General features: G+C 36.1%; 2 protein-coding genes across 6 annotated transcripts in view; both read left to right on the top strand.

The window, feature by feature from the left end:
- The window catches only part of PDS5A (PDS5 cohesin associated factor A), a 137,909-nt gene that overhangs the window by 32,608 nt on the left and 84,505 nt on the right, over positions 1-20,796 (top strand). For all 5 annotated transcript variants that reach the window (XM_064584392.1, XM_064584391.1, XM_045881292.3 and 2 more), the window contains exons 3-7: positions 11,514-11,717; positions 12,813-12,899; positions 13,385-13,482; positions 18,144-18,270; positions 20,160-20,240. In XM_064584392.1, coding sequence (XP_064440462.1) covers positions 11,514-11,717; positions 12,813-12,899; positions 13,385-13,482; positions 18,144-18,270; positions 20,160-20,240 — 597 coding nt within the window. The remainder of the gene's footprint in view (positions 1-11,513; positions 11,718-12,812; positions 12,900-13,384; positions 13,483-18,143; positions 18,271-20,159; positions 20,241-20,796) is intronic.
- On the top strand, positions 52-2,026 carry LOC123842336 (importin subunit alpha-1-like). The gene has a single exon (XM_045871692.3). The coding sequence runs from the start codon at positions 175-177 to the stop codon at positions 1,762-1,764; it is 1,590 nt and encodes a 529-aa protein (XP_045727648.2). The 5' UTR covers positions 52-174; the 3' UTR covers positions 1,765-2,026.

Genomic DNA, 20,796 nt, shown 5'->3' with positions numbered 1-20,796 from the left:
GGATCGATTTTTGTTAGTACTTTTTGTGTCTTAAGAAATCCTATTGACACACCGTCTTTGGGGTGATCCGTGGTGGATGTTTTGAGGGCAGCTGACCTGCAGCCTGCACTCCCCGGACTGCCTTCTGTGGAAGACTGAGCCGGCCGTGTAGCTTTCTTCCTTTGTCTCATAACCATGTCCACCAACGAGAATGCTAATTCACCAGCTGCCCGCCTTAACAGATTCAAGAACAAGGGGAAAGACAGTACAGAAATGAGGCGGCGCCGAATAGAAGTTAATGTGGAGCTGAGGAAAGCTAAGAAGGATGACCAGATGCTGAAAAGGAGAAACGTAAGCTCGTTTCCTGATGATGCTACCTCTCCACTACAGGAAAACCGCAGCAACCAGGGCACTGTAAATTGGTCTGTTGATGACATTGTCAAAGGCATAAATAGCAACAATTTGGAAAGCCAGCTCCAGGCTACTCAAGCTGCTAGGAAACTGCTTTCTAGGGAAAAACAGCCCCCCATAGACAACATAATTCGGGCTGGTTTGATTCCAAAATTTGTGTCCTTCTTGGGCAGAATTGATTGTAGTCCCATTCAGTTTGAATCTGCTTGGGCTCTCACTAACATTGCTTCTGGGACGTCAGAACAGACCAAGGCTGTGGTAGATGGAGGTGCTATCCCAGCATTCATTTCTCTGTTGGCATCTTCCCATGCCCACATCAGTGAACAAGCTGTATGGGCTCTAGGAAACATTGCAGGTGATGATTCAGTTTTTCGAGACTTGGTTATTAAGTATGGTGCAGTTGACCCACTGTTGGCTCTCCTTGCAGTTCCTGATATGTCATCTTTAGCATGTGGTTACTTACGTAACCTTACTTGGACACTTTCAAACCTTTGTCGCAACAAGAATCCTGCACCCCCATTAGATGCTGTTAAGCAGATTCTTCCTACTTTAGTTCGTCTCCTGCATCATGATGATCCAGAAGTATTGGCAGATACCTGCTGGGCCATTTCCTACCTTACTGATGGTCCAAATGAACGGATTGAAATGGTTGTGAAAACAGGAGTTGTGCCCCAGCTTGTGAAGCTTCTAGGAGCTACTGAATTGCCCATTGTGACTCCTGCACTAAGAGCCATAGGAAATATTGTCACTGGGACAGATGAACAGACTCAGGTTGTAATAGATGCAGGAGCACTTGCTGTTTTTCCCAGCCTCCTAACGAACCCCAAAACTAATATTCAGAAGGAAGCTACGTGGACAATGTCAAACATCACAGCTGGTCGCCAGGACCAGATACAGCAAGTTGTGAATCATGGATTAGTCCCATTCCTCGTTGGTGTTCTCTCTAAGGCAGACTTTAAGACACAAAAGGAAGCTGTCTGGGCTGTGACCAACTATACAAGTGGTGGGACAGTTGAACAGATTGTATACCTCGTTCATTGTGGCATAATAGAACCATTGATGAACCTCTTAACTGCAAAAGACACCAAAATTATTCTGGTTATTCTGGATGCCATTTCAAACATCTTTCAGGCTGCTGAGAAACTAGGTGAAACTGAGAAACTTAGTATAATGATTGAAGAATGTGGAGATTTGGACAAAATTGAAGCTCTACAAAACCATGAAAATGAGTCCGTGTACAAAGCTTCATTAAACTTGATTGAGAAGTATTTCTCTGTAGAGGAAGAGGAAGATCAGAATGTTGTGCCAGAAACTACCTCTGAAGGCTATACGTTCCAAGTTCACGATGGCACTCCCGGGACTTTTAACTTTTAGATTGTACAGCTGAGGCAGAAAGTTGTTTGTTGTGTACTCTGTTTGGTAGAAGTTTGTCTTACTGTTTCTCTACTAAGAACTCTTTTTAAATGTGTTTTGTTATTGTAGCACTTTTTACAAGGAAACTCTACTTGACCAGTTCCAAACTGTACAACCTGTATGAAGCTCCTCCTCTCAGTGGGTTTCCTATTTCTATGTGGAATCTCCTCTCTTGCAGTGTCCTGTAAATAAAGATTAAATTCCACTCTTTTCTTTAAAAAAAAAAAAAAAAAAAAAAATCCTACTGAATGATAAATACATTCTTTTTTTTTAAGATTTTATTTATTTAGAAAGAGAGAGAGTGCATGCAGGCAGGGAGACAGGTAGAGGGAGAAGGAGAGAATCTCAGACTCCTCGCTGAGCGTGGAGCCAGATGCAGGGCTTGATCCCACGACCCTGCGATTATGATCTGAGCTGAAATTAAGAGTCGGTTGCTTAACCAACTGAGCCACCCAGGTGCCCCAGTTCTCCTTTATTTATTTATTTTTTTAAGTTTCTTAGATTTCCCTCCCCAATTTCAATTTTTATTCCACTGGGAATTAATTTTTTTTTTTTTTTTTTTTTTTTGGTAAGTTCTAAAGTAGTCTGTCTTGGGATGCCTGGGTGGCTCAGTCAGTTAACCGTCTGCCTTCAGTTCAGGTCACGATCCCAGGGTCCTGGGATTGAGCCCCACGGATCAGGCTCCTTGCTCATCAGGGGCCTGCTTCTCCTTCTCCCTCTGCTTACTGCTCCGCCCTGTTCATGCTCTCTCTCTCTCTCTCTCTCTCTCTCTGCCAAATAAATAAGATAGATAGATAGATGATAGATAGATAGATAGATAGTGGTCTGTCTTTACCATTACTTTCTGGAAGTGGAAAATTTTAATGATATTTTCTGTGGAATGGTTGAGGAGCATGTGTTACTAAGTTTTTACTATTTTAAAAATTATGTAAATTTTAGTGATATTCCATTTATTGGATATTTCATAGTTTTTTTAAACCTGTTTAAAGACTCGTATTTCTCTGTAAGTACAAAAGAAGAGGGAAAACAACTTTTCAGAATAATTTATTTACCTGAAAAGATGGCTGTATTGACATTTTTCCTTTAAAATATTTCCAACAATTTGTAAATTGTTGATTTGAGGGCCACATAGAGCATGTAGACATGTTTTGCTTTTCCTTTGCAATAGTATGAATGTTTTGGAGCTGCTTAAATTCTCAAATCAAATGATTTCACTTAAAATTTTGTTGTGTCCTGATCACCTGGATGATTTTGCAGTATTTCACTGCATTGTCACCTGGCAGTAATTAACTAAAGCTTAGATCTGTCTTTAATTGGGGCATGTGTTCTTCATTTCTCCCCAGTCCTTATTTCCATGTCACTCCCCTCCAGTTGTGACCCCTGCTATATAGATGCATGTTTAGGATTATATTTACTTAAAAATTCTAAATAAATTTCTAGCAAACAGATATATATTTACTAACTGATTATCTAGAACTGAGTAAGTTTTATGCCAGAATGATAGGAGTATATATCATGGGTCATAATGTTCATGTGTGTGTATATAAAACACTCATATGTATATGTATATGTAATCAGAGTAGATGTTAAAGAGGCATTTTGTGAATTCTAATGTTTTTTTAAAAAAAGTGCCCATCCACTTTATGTCAGTCACTGTTCTAATCATTGAGGATACAGATGTTAACAGACAAATTATTTTCCTTACAAAACTTAGGTGAAAGAAACCTGTAATTCAATTTATTATTTTAAGGTTTTAAAGTAGAATTAGAATACTTCGTGTCATTATATTCCCAAATCTGTAACATCTGTATATCAGGCCAATGATGCCATGGTAAATATGTTCTATTAAAATCAGAAACTTTTTTTTTCCAGAAACTTTTTTTTTTTTTTAAGATTTTATTTATTTATATGAGAGAGAGAGAGCATGAGAGGGAGAGGGTCAGGGAGAAGCAGACTCCCTGCCGAGCAGGGAGCCCGATGTGGGACTTGATCCCGGGACTTGATCCCGGGACTTGATCCCGGGACTCCGATGCAGGACTCGATCCCGGGACTCCAGGATCATGACCTGAGCCGAAGGCAGTCGCTTAACCAACTGAGCCACCCAGGCGCCCCAGAAACTTTTTTTTTAAGACAAGTTTGGTGAAACTCTCATTTCAACTATTAATATATGTATGTTTATCTTGTATTTTGTGGTAAATACATTCATTTTTAATTTTAGTTTTTTAGTTTGATATGATTTCAGACTTCGAAAAGCTGCAAGAATAGTAAAAAGAGTCTCCTGTATTCTCCAGATGTTACCTTTTTCTACTTTTACTCCTCTTTTCCTCTCTGCCTACTCCCATGTCCTATATGAGCACAAAGCCATTTATAACAAAAATACAGTATTCACTTCTTTAAGATTCCATTCTTGATGTTTGTATTTGGGCTCATAGGGACAGTGATGTACAGTCATCCTCATCTGTGTTTTGCCAGGTTAGGTCATTCATGCTCTACTTGGCTAAATTTTGTGACAGTGTATGTAATAGCATTCCTTTCTGAAAGTTTTGAAAACCAAACTAGCTGATTCCCAAGGATCAGATGTTCTTTTGTGTTTTTATTTTTTTATTACACTATTATTATTTCATCCTGAACTTTATTTTTTGTTTTTGTTTTGTTTACATGTTTTGATATATTTGTGTTTATTTCACCTGGTTGTAACATTAATTAACGTGTAGCTAAGAAAAATGTCTCCCCAGTTTTAGAAGTCATTTGTACTGAATTTTTAAATTGTGGTAAAATATACATAACATAAAATTTACCATTTTTAAGTGTACAGTAGAGTGGTATTAAGTACATTCACATTGTGCAACCATCAGCACAATCCATCTCCAGAACTTTTACATCATCCCTAACTGAAACTCTGTACCCATTAAATGCTAAGTCCTCATTAAATTCTAAGTCCTCATTCCCTCCTCTTTGTTAATCACTGGTAATCACTGTTCTACTTTCTGTCTCTATAAATTTGTGACTACTCTGGGTACCTTATATAAGTGAAATCATATGTTACTCTAAAAAGGATCTAAGAGGGGCACCTGGGTGGCACAGTCAGTTGGGCATCTGCCTTCGGCTTGGGTCGTGATCCCAGGATCCTGGGATCGAGCCCTGAGTTGGGCTCCTTGCTTGACGGGGGGCCTGCTTCTCCCTCTCCCTCTGCCTGCCGCTCTGCCTACTTGTGCTCTCTCTGTCAAATAAATAAGTAAAATCTTTTTAAAAAATAAATAAATCAGGGCACCTGGGTGGCTTAGTCGTTAAGCATCTGCCTTCGGCTCAGGTCATGATCCCAGGGTCCTGGGATCGAGCTGCACATCAGGCAAGATTTTATTTATTTATTTGACAGAGAGAGACACAGCGAGAGAGGGAACACAAGCAGGGGGAGTGGGAGAGAGGGAAAAGCAGGCTTCCTGCTGAGCAGGGAGCCCAATGCGGGGCTCGATCCCAGGACCCTGGGATCATGACCTGAGCCGAAGGCAGACACTTAACGACTGAGCCACCCAGGCGCCCCAGTAAGCCTGCTTCTCTCTCTCCCACTCGCCCTGCTAGTGTTCCTGCTCTCGCTATCTCTTTCTCTGTCAAATAAATAAATAAGATCTTTAAAAAATAATAATAAATAAAAAGGATATAAGATACTGGTAAAGAACTAATATAATAAGCACTCTCATAGCTTTCAAAGATTTTTTTTTTTTAACCACAACCCATGTTAAGAAATACACTTTGCATTTTGCTCCCCAGTTCAAACAGCCATGTATGTGATATTTATCTGAAACCAAATTTCAGCTAAATTACACCCTTATCATATGTGGTGCCCTCTAATATTTTCTTTTCTTCCCTCCCTTCCGTGCTAGTATTGATCTTGTTCTGGGACTCTGTGACCTAGGGCAAACTACCTACAAGTGCACAACTTTCCTTATCCATAAACTTAGATGATAGTAATACCTACCTCTCAGAAACATTGTCATGAGTAAACCATTGCCATAATGATTGCTCCAGAGCCTCACACACCTAACAGATCAGTACCAGCACAAAATGGATGAATCCTTCCTGTCTGTTGTCACAAAGCTTAATGCTGATGCCGCCACACACCACAAAATGCCTTCGCTCCAGAGTTGCCAGCCAAAAAAAAAAAAAAAAAAGAAGCAATAGCAACACAGCCTCTTCCACACTTCCACTTTCCAAATCATGAATAAGTGCTTTTGATTGGCTAAACTAGATTACAACTGTAACCCTTATTGTAAGGTGACCTAGGATATATAGTTTTTAGCTTTCCTGCCTCTGCAGTACAGAAAGGCATATTTTAAAAACTGCAGAATGGATGTGGTTTCAGTTAATCGTTACTTTGTAGTAAAACAAAACCTAATGAGTTAAAATTATTATTCCTCACAGTTCTATGATATGACTGCCCCGGTGTTAGCCGGGGTTACTCTTACAAGCTAAATTTGGTTGGGAGCTCAGCTAGGGCTTTGAGCTCACTATGTAGTCTGCCTTTGTGTGTTGTCTCATTTTCCAGGGTTCTATCTATGGTCTCTTCTTTCTTGGATAGTCCGGTCTTCCTAACAGTGTGGTAGCTAGGTTCCAGTAGGGAGCATTCCAGCCTCTATATGCACCTGGTTATCAGACCTCTCCTTGCATTTTGCTTGCTCATGTCCCATTGGTCAAAATAAGTCACATGACCAAACCCAGCGTCTTTATGAAAGGACTAAACAAGATGTAAATATTATGAGCCATAATATGGTAGTTAGCCTCCAAGATGGCCCTGAATGATCCCCATTTCCTTATATTCCAACTGAACAGTGCTGTCCTGAGTAACTAATAGGCTGTTGTGGAAATGACAGTGTATGTTTTTGAAGGTTAGGTCATAAAAGATTGCCATTTATGACTTGGCGCTCTTGGATACTCACTGGGAGAAAGCCAGCCACCATTAGGACACTCAAGCAGCTGTCCAGAGAGCACCTGTAGAGAGGAACTGATGCCTTTTGCCAAAAGCCAGTGCCAGCGTACCAGCCATGTGAATGAGCGACCTTCATAGCACATCTGGTAGGCCCATCAGACCTTCAGATGATTATAGCTTTAACTGATGACGGTTTCATTAGAGAGTCCAAGCAAAACCATCAGGCTGAGTCACACTCCAATTCTGCCTCCATAGAAACTGTCTGACAAATGTTTATTGTTTTAAGGTACAGAGTTTGGGGGTATTTTGTCACATAGCAATAGATGACAAATACATATGCTTTTCTACTGACAGATATTTTTTGATGACTCGCATTTCCTATATAATAATTCTTATGGCATTTAGGAATACAGTTTGCCCTTTTTACTTTATCTCTTGCCTCCCACTCAACTTGCTGAGATTGCTTCAGAATACTTTGTAAGATGTCTCTGATGACTTCAAAGTTTGGCTGAGTTAGCTTTGATGGATTCATCAACCTTGTGAGTGAGACATTCATTTAGTGGCTACCTCATAAATAAAAAGGTATTTTCATGAAATGCAGATCTAACCATATTATGCTGTTGTTCAAAACACGTCAGTGGTTCTTGCCTTCAAGATAAAGGCCAAATATCTCTGGTTTGCATGTTCTCTCCTTTGGCTTTTGTCAACTTGCATGAGGATTTAAACTGTTCCTTAGTTTACTCATCCATAAATACAAATTTTGATTATTTTGTTGGTTGAGGTTAGATGAATTATGTAGGAGGGATCCTAATCAGATGGTTTCAGGTGGCCTGGCTAGGCCTACTTGAAGTTAATGTTAGGATTATCTTTAATCCCTTCACAACTCCCATTTGGTGCTCTTTATTTCTCTAAGAATTCCTAAACTTCAGGTGTTTATCTTCTGTTACTAATTCCAACTAGATAACAATCTGTACTAAAATGTCAACAGATAATCCAAGAAATAAGGCTTAACATCTCAAAGGGATGTTTGTACTTAAACTGTAAGTAGGCTGTCACTGACTAGTAACTGCATAATCAAACCAAGATACAAAGCTGTAACAGAATGGCAGGAGAGGGTTGGTATTTTGATTAGAGTGCTAGTACTATATCTATCTATACATAGTTGTCTTGATTTGGGACTTTTCACCAGTGAAGCCATTTAACATTGGAGATTTTTTTTGTGGGAGGGTTTTTAATTTCAGAATCAGTTTCTTTTCATAGAGATAGAATTATTCAGATAGTGTATTTTGTGTGACAGCCCCCTCCAGTGTAGTAGTAGTAGTATTATCCAGTATTGTAGTTAAGTGTTTATCGGGTGAATAATATATGTCCTCTTTTTAATTTCTGATACTGGTAATTTATGCCTTCTCTCTCTCTCCTTGATTTATTCTTATAGAGACAATTCTATATAGAGTCAATTCTATTAGTCATTTCAGCAGTCAACATTTGGCATTGCTTGGTTTTTCTCTTTTGTGTGTTTGTTTTTCAATTCATTGATGTCTGTTTTAATTTTCCCCCCTTTGATTCTACCTCCTTTCTATTTAATTTGCTATTTTTCTAACTGAGATGGAAATGTAGATCACTGATTTTTCGTTCTTCCTTCTTTTGTAGCTTATACGTTTAAGGCTGTAAATTTCCTACAAGTACAACTTTAACTGCATCCCGCAAGTATTGATAGTTTTCATTGTCATTCAGTTCAGAATATTTTCTAAATTCCATTATGGTTCTTTGATCAGTTGAATTTCACTAAATATCTAAGGAAGAAAGATAAAACCAGCATTACTATAAACTTTCCATGTAATAGGAAAAAAGGGATCACTTACCAATTTGTTTTAAGCCAGTATAACCTCATTTCTAAAATGGACAAGGTTGGGGGTGCTTGGATGGTTCAGGTGGTTAAGCATCCAACTCTTGGTTTCAGCTCAGGTCATGATCTTGCGGTCATGGGATTGAGCCCCATAGTGGGCTCCACTCTCAGTACAGAGTCTGCTTGAAATTCTCTCCCTCTCCCTTAGCCCTTCCCCTTCTCATACCCACTCTCTCTAAAAAAGAGTAAATAAAAAAGCTTTAAAAAATCTAAAAAAATAAAATGGACAAAGTTATCTTAAAGAAATCTCTGTTTTAGGTCAATTTCTTTCATGAATATAAATGCAAAAATTGAAGTACTAGCATCTCAAACCTAGCAATGTACAAGTGTTATGACCTAGTTGGTGTTATTTTAAAATGGAAACTTGGACTAGAATTAGATTTTAGGAATGGAAACTTGTATTAAAATTAGAAGACCAGTCAGTGAGATTTACTCAATTAGGAGGAAAATATGATCACCTCAGCATGCACAGAAAAATGATAAAATTCGATACATATGATAAAGTCATTTTCTGTATGATTTATTTCATCTAACATAATACCCTGTAGGTTCATCCATGTTACCATGAATGACAAGATTTCATTCTTTTTTATGGTTAATATTCTAGTGTGTGAGTATGAGTGTGTGTGTGTGTGTGTGTGTGTGTGTGACCTTTATCCTCTTCTCTATTGGTGGACATTTAGGTGGCTTCCGTATCTTGGCTATTGTAAATAATGCTGCAATAAACATAGGGGTGCATGTATGTTTTTTATTTTATTTTTTTTATTTTCTTCAGGTACATATCCAAAAGTGGAATTACTAGAGCATATAGTATTTCTATTTTTAATTTCTTGAGAAACCTCAGTACTATTTTCCACAATGGCTGCACCCATTTATATTCCCCACCAACAGTGCATGAGGGTCTCCTTTTCTCCACATCCTTTCCAATACTTCTTTTTTTTTTTTTTTTTTTAAAGATTTTATTTTATTTATTTGACAGAGAGAGAGAGAGACAGCTAGAGAGGGAACACAAGCAGGGGGAGTGGGAGAGGGAGAAGCAGGCTCCCGGCCGAGCAGAGAGCCCGATGCGGGGCTCGATCCCAGGAACCTGGGATCATGACCTGAGCCGAAGGCAGACGCTTAACGACTGAGCCAGCCCCAGGTGCCCCCTTTCCAATACTTCTTAATTCTTGTATTTTTGATACTAGCCATTCTGACTGGCATGAGGTGATACTGCATTGTTGTTTGCATTTGCATTTTCCTGATGATTAGTGATTAGTTTAGCATCTTTTCATGTGTCTCTTGGCCATCTGTATATCTTTGGAAAAATGTCTATTCAGGTCCTCTGCCCATTTTTTTAAATTGGATTATTTGGGTTTTTTGGTGTTGAGTTGCATGGGTTCTTTATATATTTCGGATATTATCCCTTTATCAGATATATCATTTGCAAATATCTTCTGTTCAGTAGGTTGCTTTTTTGCTTTATTGATGGGTTTTTTTTCTGTGCAAAAGCTTTTTAGTTTGATGTAGTCCCAGGAGTTTATTTTTGCTTTTGTTTCCCTTGCCTGTGGAGACAGATCCAGAAAAATATTACTTAAGGTCGATGTCCAAAAGATTACTGCATGTGTTTTCCTTTAGGAACTTCATGGTTTCAGGTATTACATTTAGGTCTTTAATCCATTTTATTTTTGTGTTTGGTGTAAGAAAGTGGTCCAGTTTTATTCTTTTGCATGTAGCTGTCCAGTTTCCCCAGCACCATTTATTGAAGAGACTGTCATTTCTCCATTATATATTCTTGCCTCCTTTGTGGTACATTAATTGACCATATAAGCCATATAAGCAGGGGTTTATTTCTGGGCTATCTGTTTTGTGCTAGTACCATACTGTTGTTGTTTTTTTGTTTTTTGTTTTTTATTCTTTTTTTCATTTTATTGAAGTATAGTTGACACACAGTGTTACATTAGTTTCATGTGTATAGTATGCATAGTGATTCCACAGCTGTGTACATTATGCTGTGCTCACCACAAGTGTAGCTACCATCTCTCACCATAAAATACCATTAGGATACCACTGACTATATTCCTTTCATCCCCATGACTTATTCATTCCATAAGTGGAAGCCTGTACTTAAAATTCACCTTCACTTACTTTGCCCATCCCCTAGTAACCTGTGTAGTTTTGATTATTGCAGCTTTGTAGTATACCTTGAAATCTGGAATTGTGGTATCTCCAGCTTTGTTCTTAAAATTGCTTTGACAATACGGGGTCTTTTGTGGTTCCATACAAATTTTAGGATTCTTTGTTGTAGTTCTGTGAAAAAATACTATTGGTATTTTGATGGGGATTGCATTGAATCTGTAGATTGCTTTGGGTAATACGGACATTTTAACAATATTCTTCAAATTCATGAGCATGGACTTTTTTGTTTTAGAGTGATTCTAAAATGTACATTTGTTAATTTTGTAATTATAAATAACAACAGAGGTAATTTTATAAAAATAGCTTTTAATCCAAAGTACAACTACATAAAAATGCTTAAGCATGGTTTTCTTTTGTGAAATGCAAAACCTACTAAAGTGTGAAATGAGAGCAGTTTGAAAGAGCCTAAATCAAGGCAATTTTGATAATAAAATATAAAAGAAACATAATTGATGATGTTGCAAAATATCAAATGAATTTGGTCATATGTATGAGGCTAAGAACTTTCTTACCTGGGCTAAATTTTACCTAAAATGATTAGAGTCTTAAATGTAGATTTACACAAATTGATTGTGAATCCTCTGATAGTATCTAATTACTAGTTTGTGTTGTAATGGACATGAGTTTTTAAAAATATATGTCTTCTATTAATTTCTAAATATCAGGAGTTGAGTATTTTTTTCTTTTTATGTATTTTTACAGATGGTAGTAAAAACTTTTATGGATATGGATCAGGACTCAGAAGACGAAAAACAGCAGTATCTCCCACTAGCCTTGCATCTTGCATCTGAATTTTTCCTCAGGAATCCCAATAAAGATGTGCGTCTCCTTGTAGCATGTTGTTTGGCCGACATTTTTCGAATCTATGCCCCAGAAGCTCCATATACTTCCCATGATAAACTTAAGGTAAATATAATCTTTACAGAATTTAGTTTACTTTTGTAGTTTATAGTTTAGCTTACCTTTAGGAACGTAGCTTTTATTATTACACCTGTCATCATAAGAAGATTATAAGTTGTAAAACAGATGAATTATTCATTCAGTTAAAATTCATTGCATATCCACAAAAATGACTGGTATTTTTATTGAGGCATTGAAAGGTGTAGATCAAACTAGTCCCTGTCTGCTCATATGTAACTTTCATGATAACCCATCACTAAGCCTTGGTGGCTGAATTGAAGGGATAAACAGTGGATTAGTGACACTTTATAAAACAATAGTGTGACAGAATTTACATATTCAAAGGATTATTTCCCCCTGCACATTACATGCAAAATTATATTATGCTTATCTTGGAAGTTTCTGCCTTTGTTTAAAATGTATGAGGAACTCTTTTGAGTTGATCTCTTGAGCTGACTTCATATTCTGAATAATTTTATTCCTGGCAAATTTTAATATTTTGAACTGCTTTCTTTTCAGTTGTCCTAAAGTCATTTTTTTGCTTATTGATTCTATTTTGGGTTAAAACTTCTAAAAAAAGCTTATTAAGAAATGGCACACTATTGTCATGAAAAGTACAACCCTTGAGCCAGTCTATTATTGTTTTTGTTCCACACAAGTTTGTAGTCACACATCAAATTCAAACTAGATACTGAAAATTACTATTTTCATGTAGGAAATAGTAATGGAAAGACTCCTGTCCAGGTCCTTAAAATGAAGATAATTCTTTGCCATGATGCAAGATGAAGATAGTAAAGTGGAAGTTCTGTAGTAGAAGAAAAGGCAACAAGATATAGAACTTACAGTTCTCCGAGAATGAGAAAGCCTAAAGATTTATGCCAATAATAATTTTTATTATCATTTCTAAAAGATACAATTTTATATAATTTGCTCTGTTCTCATTATTTGGAATAACAGACTAAGCCAGTCCCAAGTCATTTGGCTAAGGAGAATTTTCTTTTATCGTATGTAGTGGAGAATATGTATACAGACTATTATTAATGTATTTAAAAGAATGATAAGTATTTGTATCTAAATTAATTTTATCATTTTTTTTAACAGGACATATTTTTGTTTATTACCAGACAATTAAAAGGTTTGGAGGATACAAAGAGTCCACAGTTTAATAGATACTTTTATTTATTAGAGGTAAAAAAAATTTAATAAATATCACACTGTGTAATAGAAAATTCCTTACAGTAACTTTATAATGTAAAATGAATTTTTTCGTTTCCTACAAATCCCACTTAATAAAATGTCTTTTTTAAGACTACATTCCACTGGAAAACCTATTATATGAAACTATTTTCATCTTTCTGTTTTTATTCTTTTCTAATCTGAAGAGGGATTAAGTTGAATTAATTTTCACTGTTCCTTATATTTAGTATGTATATAAGTCTATTAATCTCTAACAATTTTAGTATTTTTCATTAGAGTAGGTTAATGCCAACAGATATATGTCTTTTTAAAGGTCACAGTATATGACAACTTTAACAACTTTAATTTTATATAGTTGGACCTTTATAAGCCTTAATATAGATTCATAATTCTAAAAATTAAATTATAATAATGAATTTGCTTTTGTGTAACTATTCTGTGCAAATGTAAATAATCATTTTATTTATTTATTTAAGAACTTAGCTTGGGTTAAATCATATAACATCTGCTTCGAATTGGAAGATTGCAATGAAATTTTTATTCAGCTTTTTAGGACTCTCTTCTCAGTGATCAAGTAAGTTATTTTTTAAGCATTTCTGTTTGTCTCTTTCCTTGCTGTGCATAGTGAAGTATGGTGTACTGTGCCTGTAACTATGATCTTTTAGATTTATAATGAAATGTTTTCCTTAGAAGACTTGACATGAGGAAAATAAGCAAATCTGTTGTCTAAAAGCTGCCTTTCCTTTTATACTACTATTTTAGGTTAGGTATCAATTACATTGTTTGACTCTTATAAAGCAAATGGTGTGAGGCCTTATGTAATGAAATATTAAATTATGAAATGGAAATTATAAGTATTGTAAGTACCATTAGTGAGTGCTGAAAATCATAGTACCTCAGTGGTTAAGCACACTGACTTCTCATTTTCAAGCTAGAAAAACACCTTAATCATTGCTCTTTCTTTATAGAAATAGGGAAAGGGAGGGTGGTGGCTTGCCCAAGGACAAATCACTGAACAGGAGAACCTAAACTCTGATTTCAGTTCAATGTTTTATTCTCTTTGGGTCTTTTGTTTAGTAAACCAAGCATTATCATGAGATATGTTCTACAGCATTGCACTATATACAAACATGATATATCTCACATAAATTTTAAATTTTCTAGTAACCACATTAAGAAAGGTTAAAAAGAAACAAATGAAATTTATTTCAATAATATACTTTATCCCAGATATTCAAAAGCATAACTTATTTTTTAAGATTTATTTATTTTAAAGAGAGAGAGAGAGCATGGGCATGCATGCATGAGCAGGGGGAAGGGCAGAGGGAGAGAGAGAATCTCAAGCACACTCCCCCGCTGAGCTCGGAGCCTGATGTGGGGCTGAATCTCATGACCCTGAGATCGTGACCTGAGCCAAAATCGAGAGACCAGCGCTTAACTGACTGAGCCACCCAGGCACCCACAAAAGCATTATTATTTCAACTTGTGGCTCTGTCCATACTACAAGTGTTCAGTGGCAAAGTGGCTATTGGTTAATGGCTTCCATATTGGATAGCACATTTCTAGAGTTTTTGTAGATTTTTTTTATGAATACTATGCTGTCATGCTTTCTGTTTCCTTAGAATGGTAGGAATAGAATTTAACTGGAATAAACAGGAAAGAAATGGACTGTACTGGTGTAGAAATAGAAGCTTATAAAGAGACTGCATGAGAAAAAGCTTCCTTTGGCAACTAACTGAAGGCCTGTAAAAAAATGATAAAATATATAAACTTTACCTTTTGTGTTAGTTAGCTTTTGCTGCATGACAAAACAACCCCAAACTTGCTGGCTTAAAATAGACCCCATTTTATTTAACTTATGATTCTGTTTAGCAGTTCTTTTTGTCTGGGCTGGACTCAATCCTGTATTTGCAGTCACTTGGCAGGACATCTGGCAGTTGGCTGAGGTAATAGGACAACTAGGTCATGTGTGTGTCTCTCTCTCACACTCTCATCATCCAGCTGGTTAGCCCAGGCCTCTTCAAATGCTGATTTCAAAAGTAGCAAGAAAGAGCATGCTTTACCTCACAGGCACTTTTTAAACCTCTGCTCACTTCATGTTTACTTAAGTTTCATTGGCCAAGGAAGGCACATAGTCAAGCCCAGATTTGGAGATTGGTTAGATAGACTCCATATCTTCAAGGAGGAACAGCATTTTAAAGGCATATAAATATAGAGATGAGAACAATTTGTGGCCATTTTTTGTATTCTGTCACATTTTTGCAACTTTTTCTTTTAAAATCGCCAGCAAAATTTTAAAACTCTTGAAATTGTCATCATTCTGCTCCTCTTGTTGACCTTAACTGTCCACTTAAGTCCACTGCCATTATACTTCTTTCCTCTCACAATTACTTGTACATACACATACCTTTCTTTGCTCCATTAATATTTTTATTTCCTGAACCTAAAGATCTAAGTTTATTGTTGACCTGATTATCTAATTAATTCACAGTGAGCTGTGAGTAAATAAAAGACTTGCCTTTTGGGGGCCCCAGCATGGCTCAGTCAGTTGAGTGGCCAGCTCTTGATTTTGGCTCAGGTCATGATCTTGGGGTCCTGGGATCAAGCCCTGCGTCGAGCTCCCTGCTCAGCAGAGAGTCAGCCTGAGGATTCTCTCCCTCTCCTTCTGCCCCTCCCCCTGTTTGTACTCTCGCTCGCTCGCTCTCAAACAAATAAAAAAAAAAAAAGACTTGCCTTTCGAAAGAGGAGTTCATTACTGACACATTTACCATTTGTCTGGTGTTCTTCATTTCTTTGTGTCAATGCAGATTTCTGTGTGGTATTATTTTTCTTCAGTCTGAAGGACTTCCTTTAACATTTCTATAGTTTAAGTCTGGTGCTTATAGAATTCTTCTGGTTTTATATGTCTGAAAATGTCTTTATTTCACTTTCATTTTTGAAAGTTATTTTCATGGTAAAAGTTCTAGGTTGATAGACTTTTTTTTTTCTTTTTTTTTTTTCCCCATCTTTCAGTACTTTTAAAGATGTTGCTCCATCTTCTTCTGGTTTTCATTGTTTCTAATGAAAAGTTTTTGTCATTTTTAAGCTGTGTTCCTCTGTACATAATGTGTCTTTTTTCTCTACCCACTTTTAAGATTTTCTCTTCATTACTGGTTTTAAACAATTTGATTATGATGTACCATGATGGAGTTTTCTTTTTCTGGTGCTTGGGGCTCACTGAGTTTGGATATGTGAGTTTACCATTCTGATTACAGGATGCCCTGTGAATTGTGAGATTTTTCCACTTTGGTTGGAACATCTAAGACCTTTGTAAATTCCAGGAATTATCCCCTCTGCTCCTTTCAGGGGTGCCTTCCCCAGACTCAAGACATTTCCTCACATGCATGTGCTGATCAGTAAGCAAACACTTGAAGACTCAGGGATACCTTTACAAGCCTGCTCTCTGAATAGGTCTCTCCCCTCTGATATTCTGCCCTGCAAACTCTAGTCTTTCCAGACTTAGGAAGACCACTAGGCTCTGTCAGTATCTTCCCTCCCCACACTGCAGCCTGGAAAATGTTTCCCTCTCTCAGCAACATGTGCATGATGTTCAGTGTCTGAAAACTGTCATTTCATATATTTTGTTCAGTCTTTTAGTTGTTTCAGGTAGGAGGGTGAGTCCTATCCCAGTTACTGTATCTTGGCTAGAACCTGTGGAAATCATTTGGCCTGTTTTTGTATCTTTTCACTTTGTTCTTTCCTATCCCCAAGTATATTTGGGTCTGAGAGTTAAATACTCTCTTCAGTTTTTTTGCATCAAGCTGAATATTTCTGTTTTTTAACCCTTACACACATTCCCCCTAATACTATATAGTTGATCCTTCATGATCTTGGCCCATAGTAAATAGGATATTTGGAAGAGGGCATGCAATAGTGGTATCTTTCTAAAAGTTGTGGGAAACAGTGTATCTAATGTGAGAATTTTTCCACCAACTTAAGGAATTTTCATCTTTGCATTTTACCATCAAGTGCTCAGTAGGTTTCTTATACATTATTTCAGGTTTTTTAAAAATTCAGGGATACGTAAATGATGTTAAAATTTTGTCTTGATTTAAACTTTTCTACATCCCTATATCTGTATAATTAAATTGTATCATTTCTCTTGATTTGTCTTTAAATATATATATCTGATAAATGTGAAAATGGACATTTCAAGTCTTTAGTTAAGATGCAGTCAGAAGGAGGGGTGCCTGGGTGGCTCAGTCGTTCAGCGTCTGCCTTCAGCTCAGGTCATGATCCCAGGGTCCTGGGATCGAGCCCTGCATCGGGCTCCCTGCCCGGCGGGAAGCCTGCTTCTCCCTCTCCCACTCTCCCTGCTTGTATTCCCTCTCTAGCTGTCTCTCTCTCTCTGTCAAATAAATAAATAAAATCTTAAAAAAAAAAAAAAAAAAAAGATGCAGTCAGAAGGAGAGAAACCTAGATGTTCTACTAGTTATAACAGTTTTATAGCCAGTCTTTTTAGGTGAGTACTGGATCAGCAGTAGAGACATATTTATTGAGGAGGTCTACAGTTGACTCTTCACTGGCTTGGCTAAGGAAGTAGGACTAAAGCTGATTCTAGGCTTTATACCTTGTGGACTTTTCATTTTGTTTGAAATTCTTTGTGAGATATCCAAATGGCATTTTCAGAACCTTCTAGTCATAAATTCTGATAAAAATTTTATCAGACTTTTGATTTTCAGTATTGGTGAACTAAAATCGCTAGTGACAAATATAGCAAAAATTACTTGTATTGGTTGAGGGCTTTTTGGTGTTTATAGTTTTATTTTGGGGAATGTATTAAGATCTAAAAGAAAAAAAGGATGAAAAACTATTATCATTATCTTGTACTTTTTTGTTGTTTTCTTAAAATTTTATCACCTTTTGAAATCTGGGGACATATAAGCAAAGATGTCCTTTCTTTAAAGTTGATGTTTTTGTTTGGTTGAATTTAACTCAGTGTGAATCCTAATTGTGTAGTGACTTATTTCATTTTAAAAGTCTTTGGTTTTGTAAAATACTTTACAACAATACCTTACAGCTGTTGTTACAGTCAGCAGAGCGAGAAAGTAAATAGAGCAGTCAAAATTTCTTTGCTATTAATTGGTATGGATTCTTCAAGTAAAAATTCCTTTATCTGAGATAGTTGTTTTAAACTGGGAAGTATAATTTTCTTTTTGTAAGCCTGATTTTTTTCTTCTTTGTTTTTTTTTTAAGCAATAGCCACAATAAGAAGGTACAAATGCACATGCTAGACTTGATGAGTTCTATCATCATGGAAGGTGATGGAGTTACTCAAGAATTATTAGACTCCATTCTTATTAACCTCATTCCTGCACATAAGGTCTGTATAATATGAAGATATTAAGGGTTAATGTTTAAAGATAGTACTACACATATGAAAAATAATTTGTAATTTTACATAATTATTCCCACTATCATTTTCTAGCCCCAGTAAAATAGTATAACACACATCAGTCTTAAAATTATTATTTTTAGAAGATTTATTGATTAATATGTATTGTAGAAGATTTTCATTCTTCTGTAGTGCTTCCTATTTTCTGGAACACAAAAATCTTTCACCTTTACCACTTACATGTAATGTGGGAATTAGAAAGAGTACTGTCTTAGTTAGGTGTTTGTTTTTTGTGTTTTTTTTTTTGTTTTGGGTTTTTTTGGGGGCGGGGAAGGAAAATGTATTTCCTTCTTTGTAACACAGATGTGGGACATAGGAATTGTATTTCTTCTCAGAATCCATTTTTCTTGGGCATTTTCAGAAAAAGATTTGGGCAGAAGCAGGAACTATATGGTTAATGTTAAGGGGAAAGAGATGATTCACAGCTGTATATTTCTCCCTGTTTCCTTTTTCTCTTTCTGCTACTTCTTCCTAAGAAACTGAAGGACTTAGTTTTCCACAAGCTCTACGTACCCAGTCATACCTTACTGTTGATACTTACCCTCCTGCTCTTTTCCTGTAATGGTTCAGTGATCAGATGTTAGATGAATGGTGTATCTAATTACACTTAACCTAATAATGTAGTTAATTAGAAGTTCTTCTGCCTCCAAATATTATTTGCATTTTATTAATTCAAATGAATCTGTAATTTGCCAAAATTTTGAAAGTATGGCAAAGGTGGGGGGTACATGTCAGGCAAAATAAGAGGGGAAAACCAAGGAGGAATTAGATAGCATATTTGGTGTTTATATTCTAGTTAGTATTTTTATGATTAGGAAATTTATATACCGTTTTAGGAAGTAGAAAGGTTGCCTTAATTTTGAGTTAATCTTTCCTTTTGCCAGTGGAATAAAATCTTAGAGCAAGGGTCAAGAAGCTATGGCTTGTGGACCAAATCTAGTTCACTACCTATTTATGTAAATAAAGTTTTTTTGAATACAGCCATTCTCATTGATTTTCATTTTGTCTGTGGCTGTTTCACACTCAACAGCAGAATTGTGTAGTTGGAGCAGTAACTGTATGACTCAAAAAGCCTAAAATATTTCCATCTGGCTCTTCACATAAAAAGTTTGTTATTCCTCACTTAGAGTATAGGGTTTCCTAGTGTCTTTTTGGGAGAGGTGCGAGATGATGGTGAATGAATCTGTTTGGTCCAAAACTTCAGAGTTTAGAGATGCTGATAGGTAAGAAATCCATTTCCAAATAAGTCTTTAAAAATTGAATATGTCTTTTCTGTGGCCTTTTTCAGACCCTTTAATTTGTTATAGTGACACTGGGAATCTTGAGAAGCAAACACAGTATTCAGTGTTTCAGAACTATCTAATTGACCAAGTATTTTTCTTGGAACACTTTCCAGGTGTACTCTTTCTTAGATCACACATTGATTAGACAATGAAGTACTTAGGATGGTGGATGACACAGGATGTGTGTGTGTGTGTGTGTGTATTCATTTAGGATACAGGGGTATAATTGGCAGTTCAAATTAGTTAACAAACCCAAAAAGCCTTAGGTCTGTTTTCAGTTTAATAAAACTAAACAAAATAAGGGGTTTGGCTTTTGGCTGTCTAATATATTTTAGTTTTTGATTTATAGTGCTATTTGCAACTTCTACATTTAAGACCACTTGACGAGAGAATATTAGGCAAAACCTTGAATGGGGTTCAGTGATATTTTTTGCTTTATAGTTCGGAGATTTGAAGATTATAGTGTTATCATGGCTCTCTCTCATAAATTTCATGAATTCATTTGTAACTTGGCATATTTTTATTGTGTTCCAGAACTTAAATAAACAGTCCTTTGACCTTGCAAAAGTCTTATTGAAAAGGACAGTCCAAACTATTGAGGCGTGCATTGCCAATGTATGTATTTCTGTTTATATTTTTTCCATAATTGTATAATTCTTAATCCATTGTATTAATTTATTGAGACCTTTCACATATAGTTTTGTTTAGCCTATAAACAGTTTCATTTCTTTAAAACAAATACATAAAAGAACTGATGTATCCAGATGTGACCAAGTGCAGTATTATATAAGAATAATTATATAAGCTTTGACATTATTTTTAAATGGCATAAGATATAGGATATTTTATATAAACTTGTCTACAACTCCCACCCCTCTTTCACTGCCTTTGTATTTAAATTTATCTTTTTATCTCCTGAGTATGCTGATCTCTTTGACTTTCTCCTTTCTTCTTTACCTTTATTTTCCTAGGTCATTCCTCTGAACCCTTTTGTTTCTCTCTTAAATAGCTGTTGTGTATTAATAAAAATACTTTTTTTTACTTTATTTAAGTTTTTTTAACTTAAGAAAATCAATAAATAATCTAGAATAAAAAATGATTTATAATTCTTCCTAATATAGCTGTTCATTCCATTATTGCACATTTGCTCACACTCACACCTGTTTTTTTA

The sequence above is a fragment of the Mirounga angustirostris genome, unplaced genomic scaffold (genome assembly GCF_029215605.1).
Source record: "Mirounga angustirostris isolate CCGP_5_RB_7025 unplaced genomic scaffold, mMirAng1.0.hap1 SCAF_2, whole genome shotgun sequence".
Lineage (NCBI taxonomy): Eukaryota > Metazoa > Chordata > Mammalia > Carnivora > Phocidae > Mirounga > Mirounga angustirostris.
This window is presented reverse-complemented; position numbering and strand designations above follow the sequence as displayed.

Excerpts from the sequence above, each read along its gene's own strand:
- LOC123842336 (XM_045871692.3), top strand. The coding sequence starts at position 175 with ATGTCCACCAACGAGAATGCTAATTCACCAGCTGCCCGCCTTAACAGA.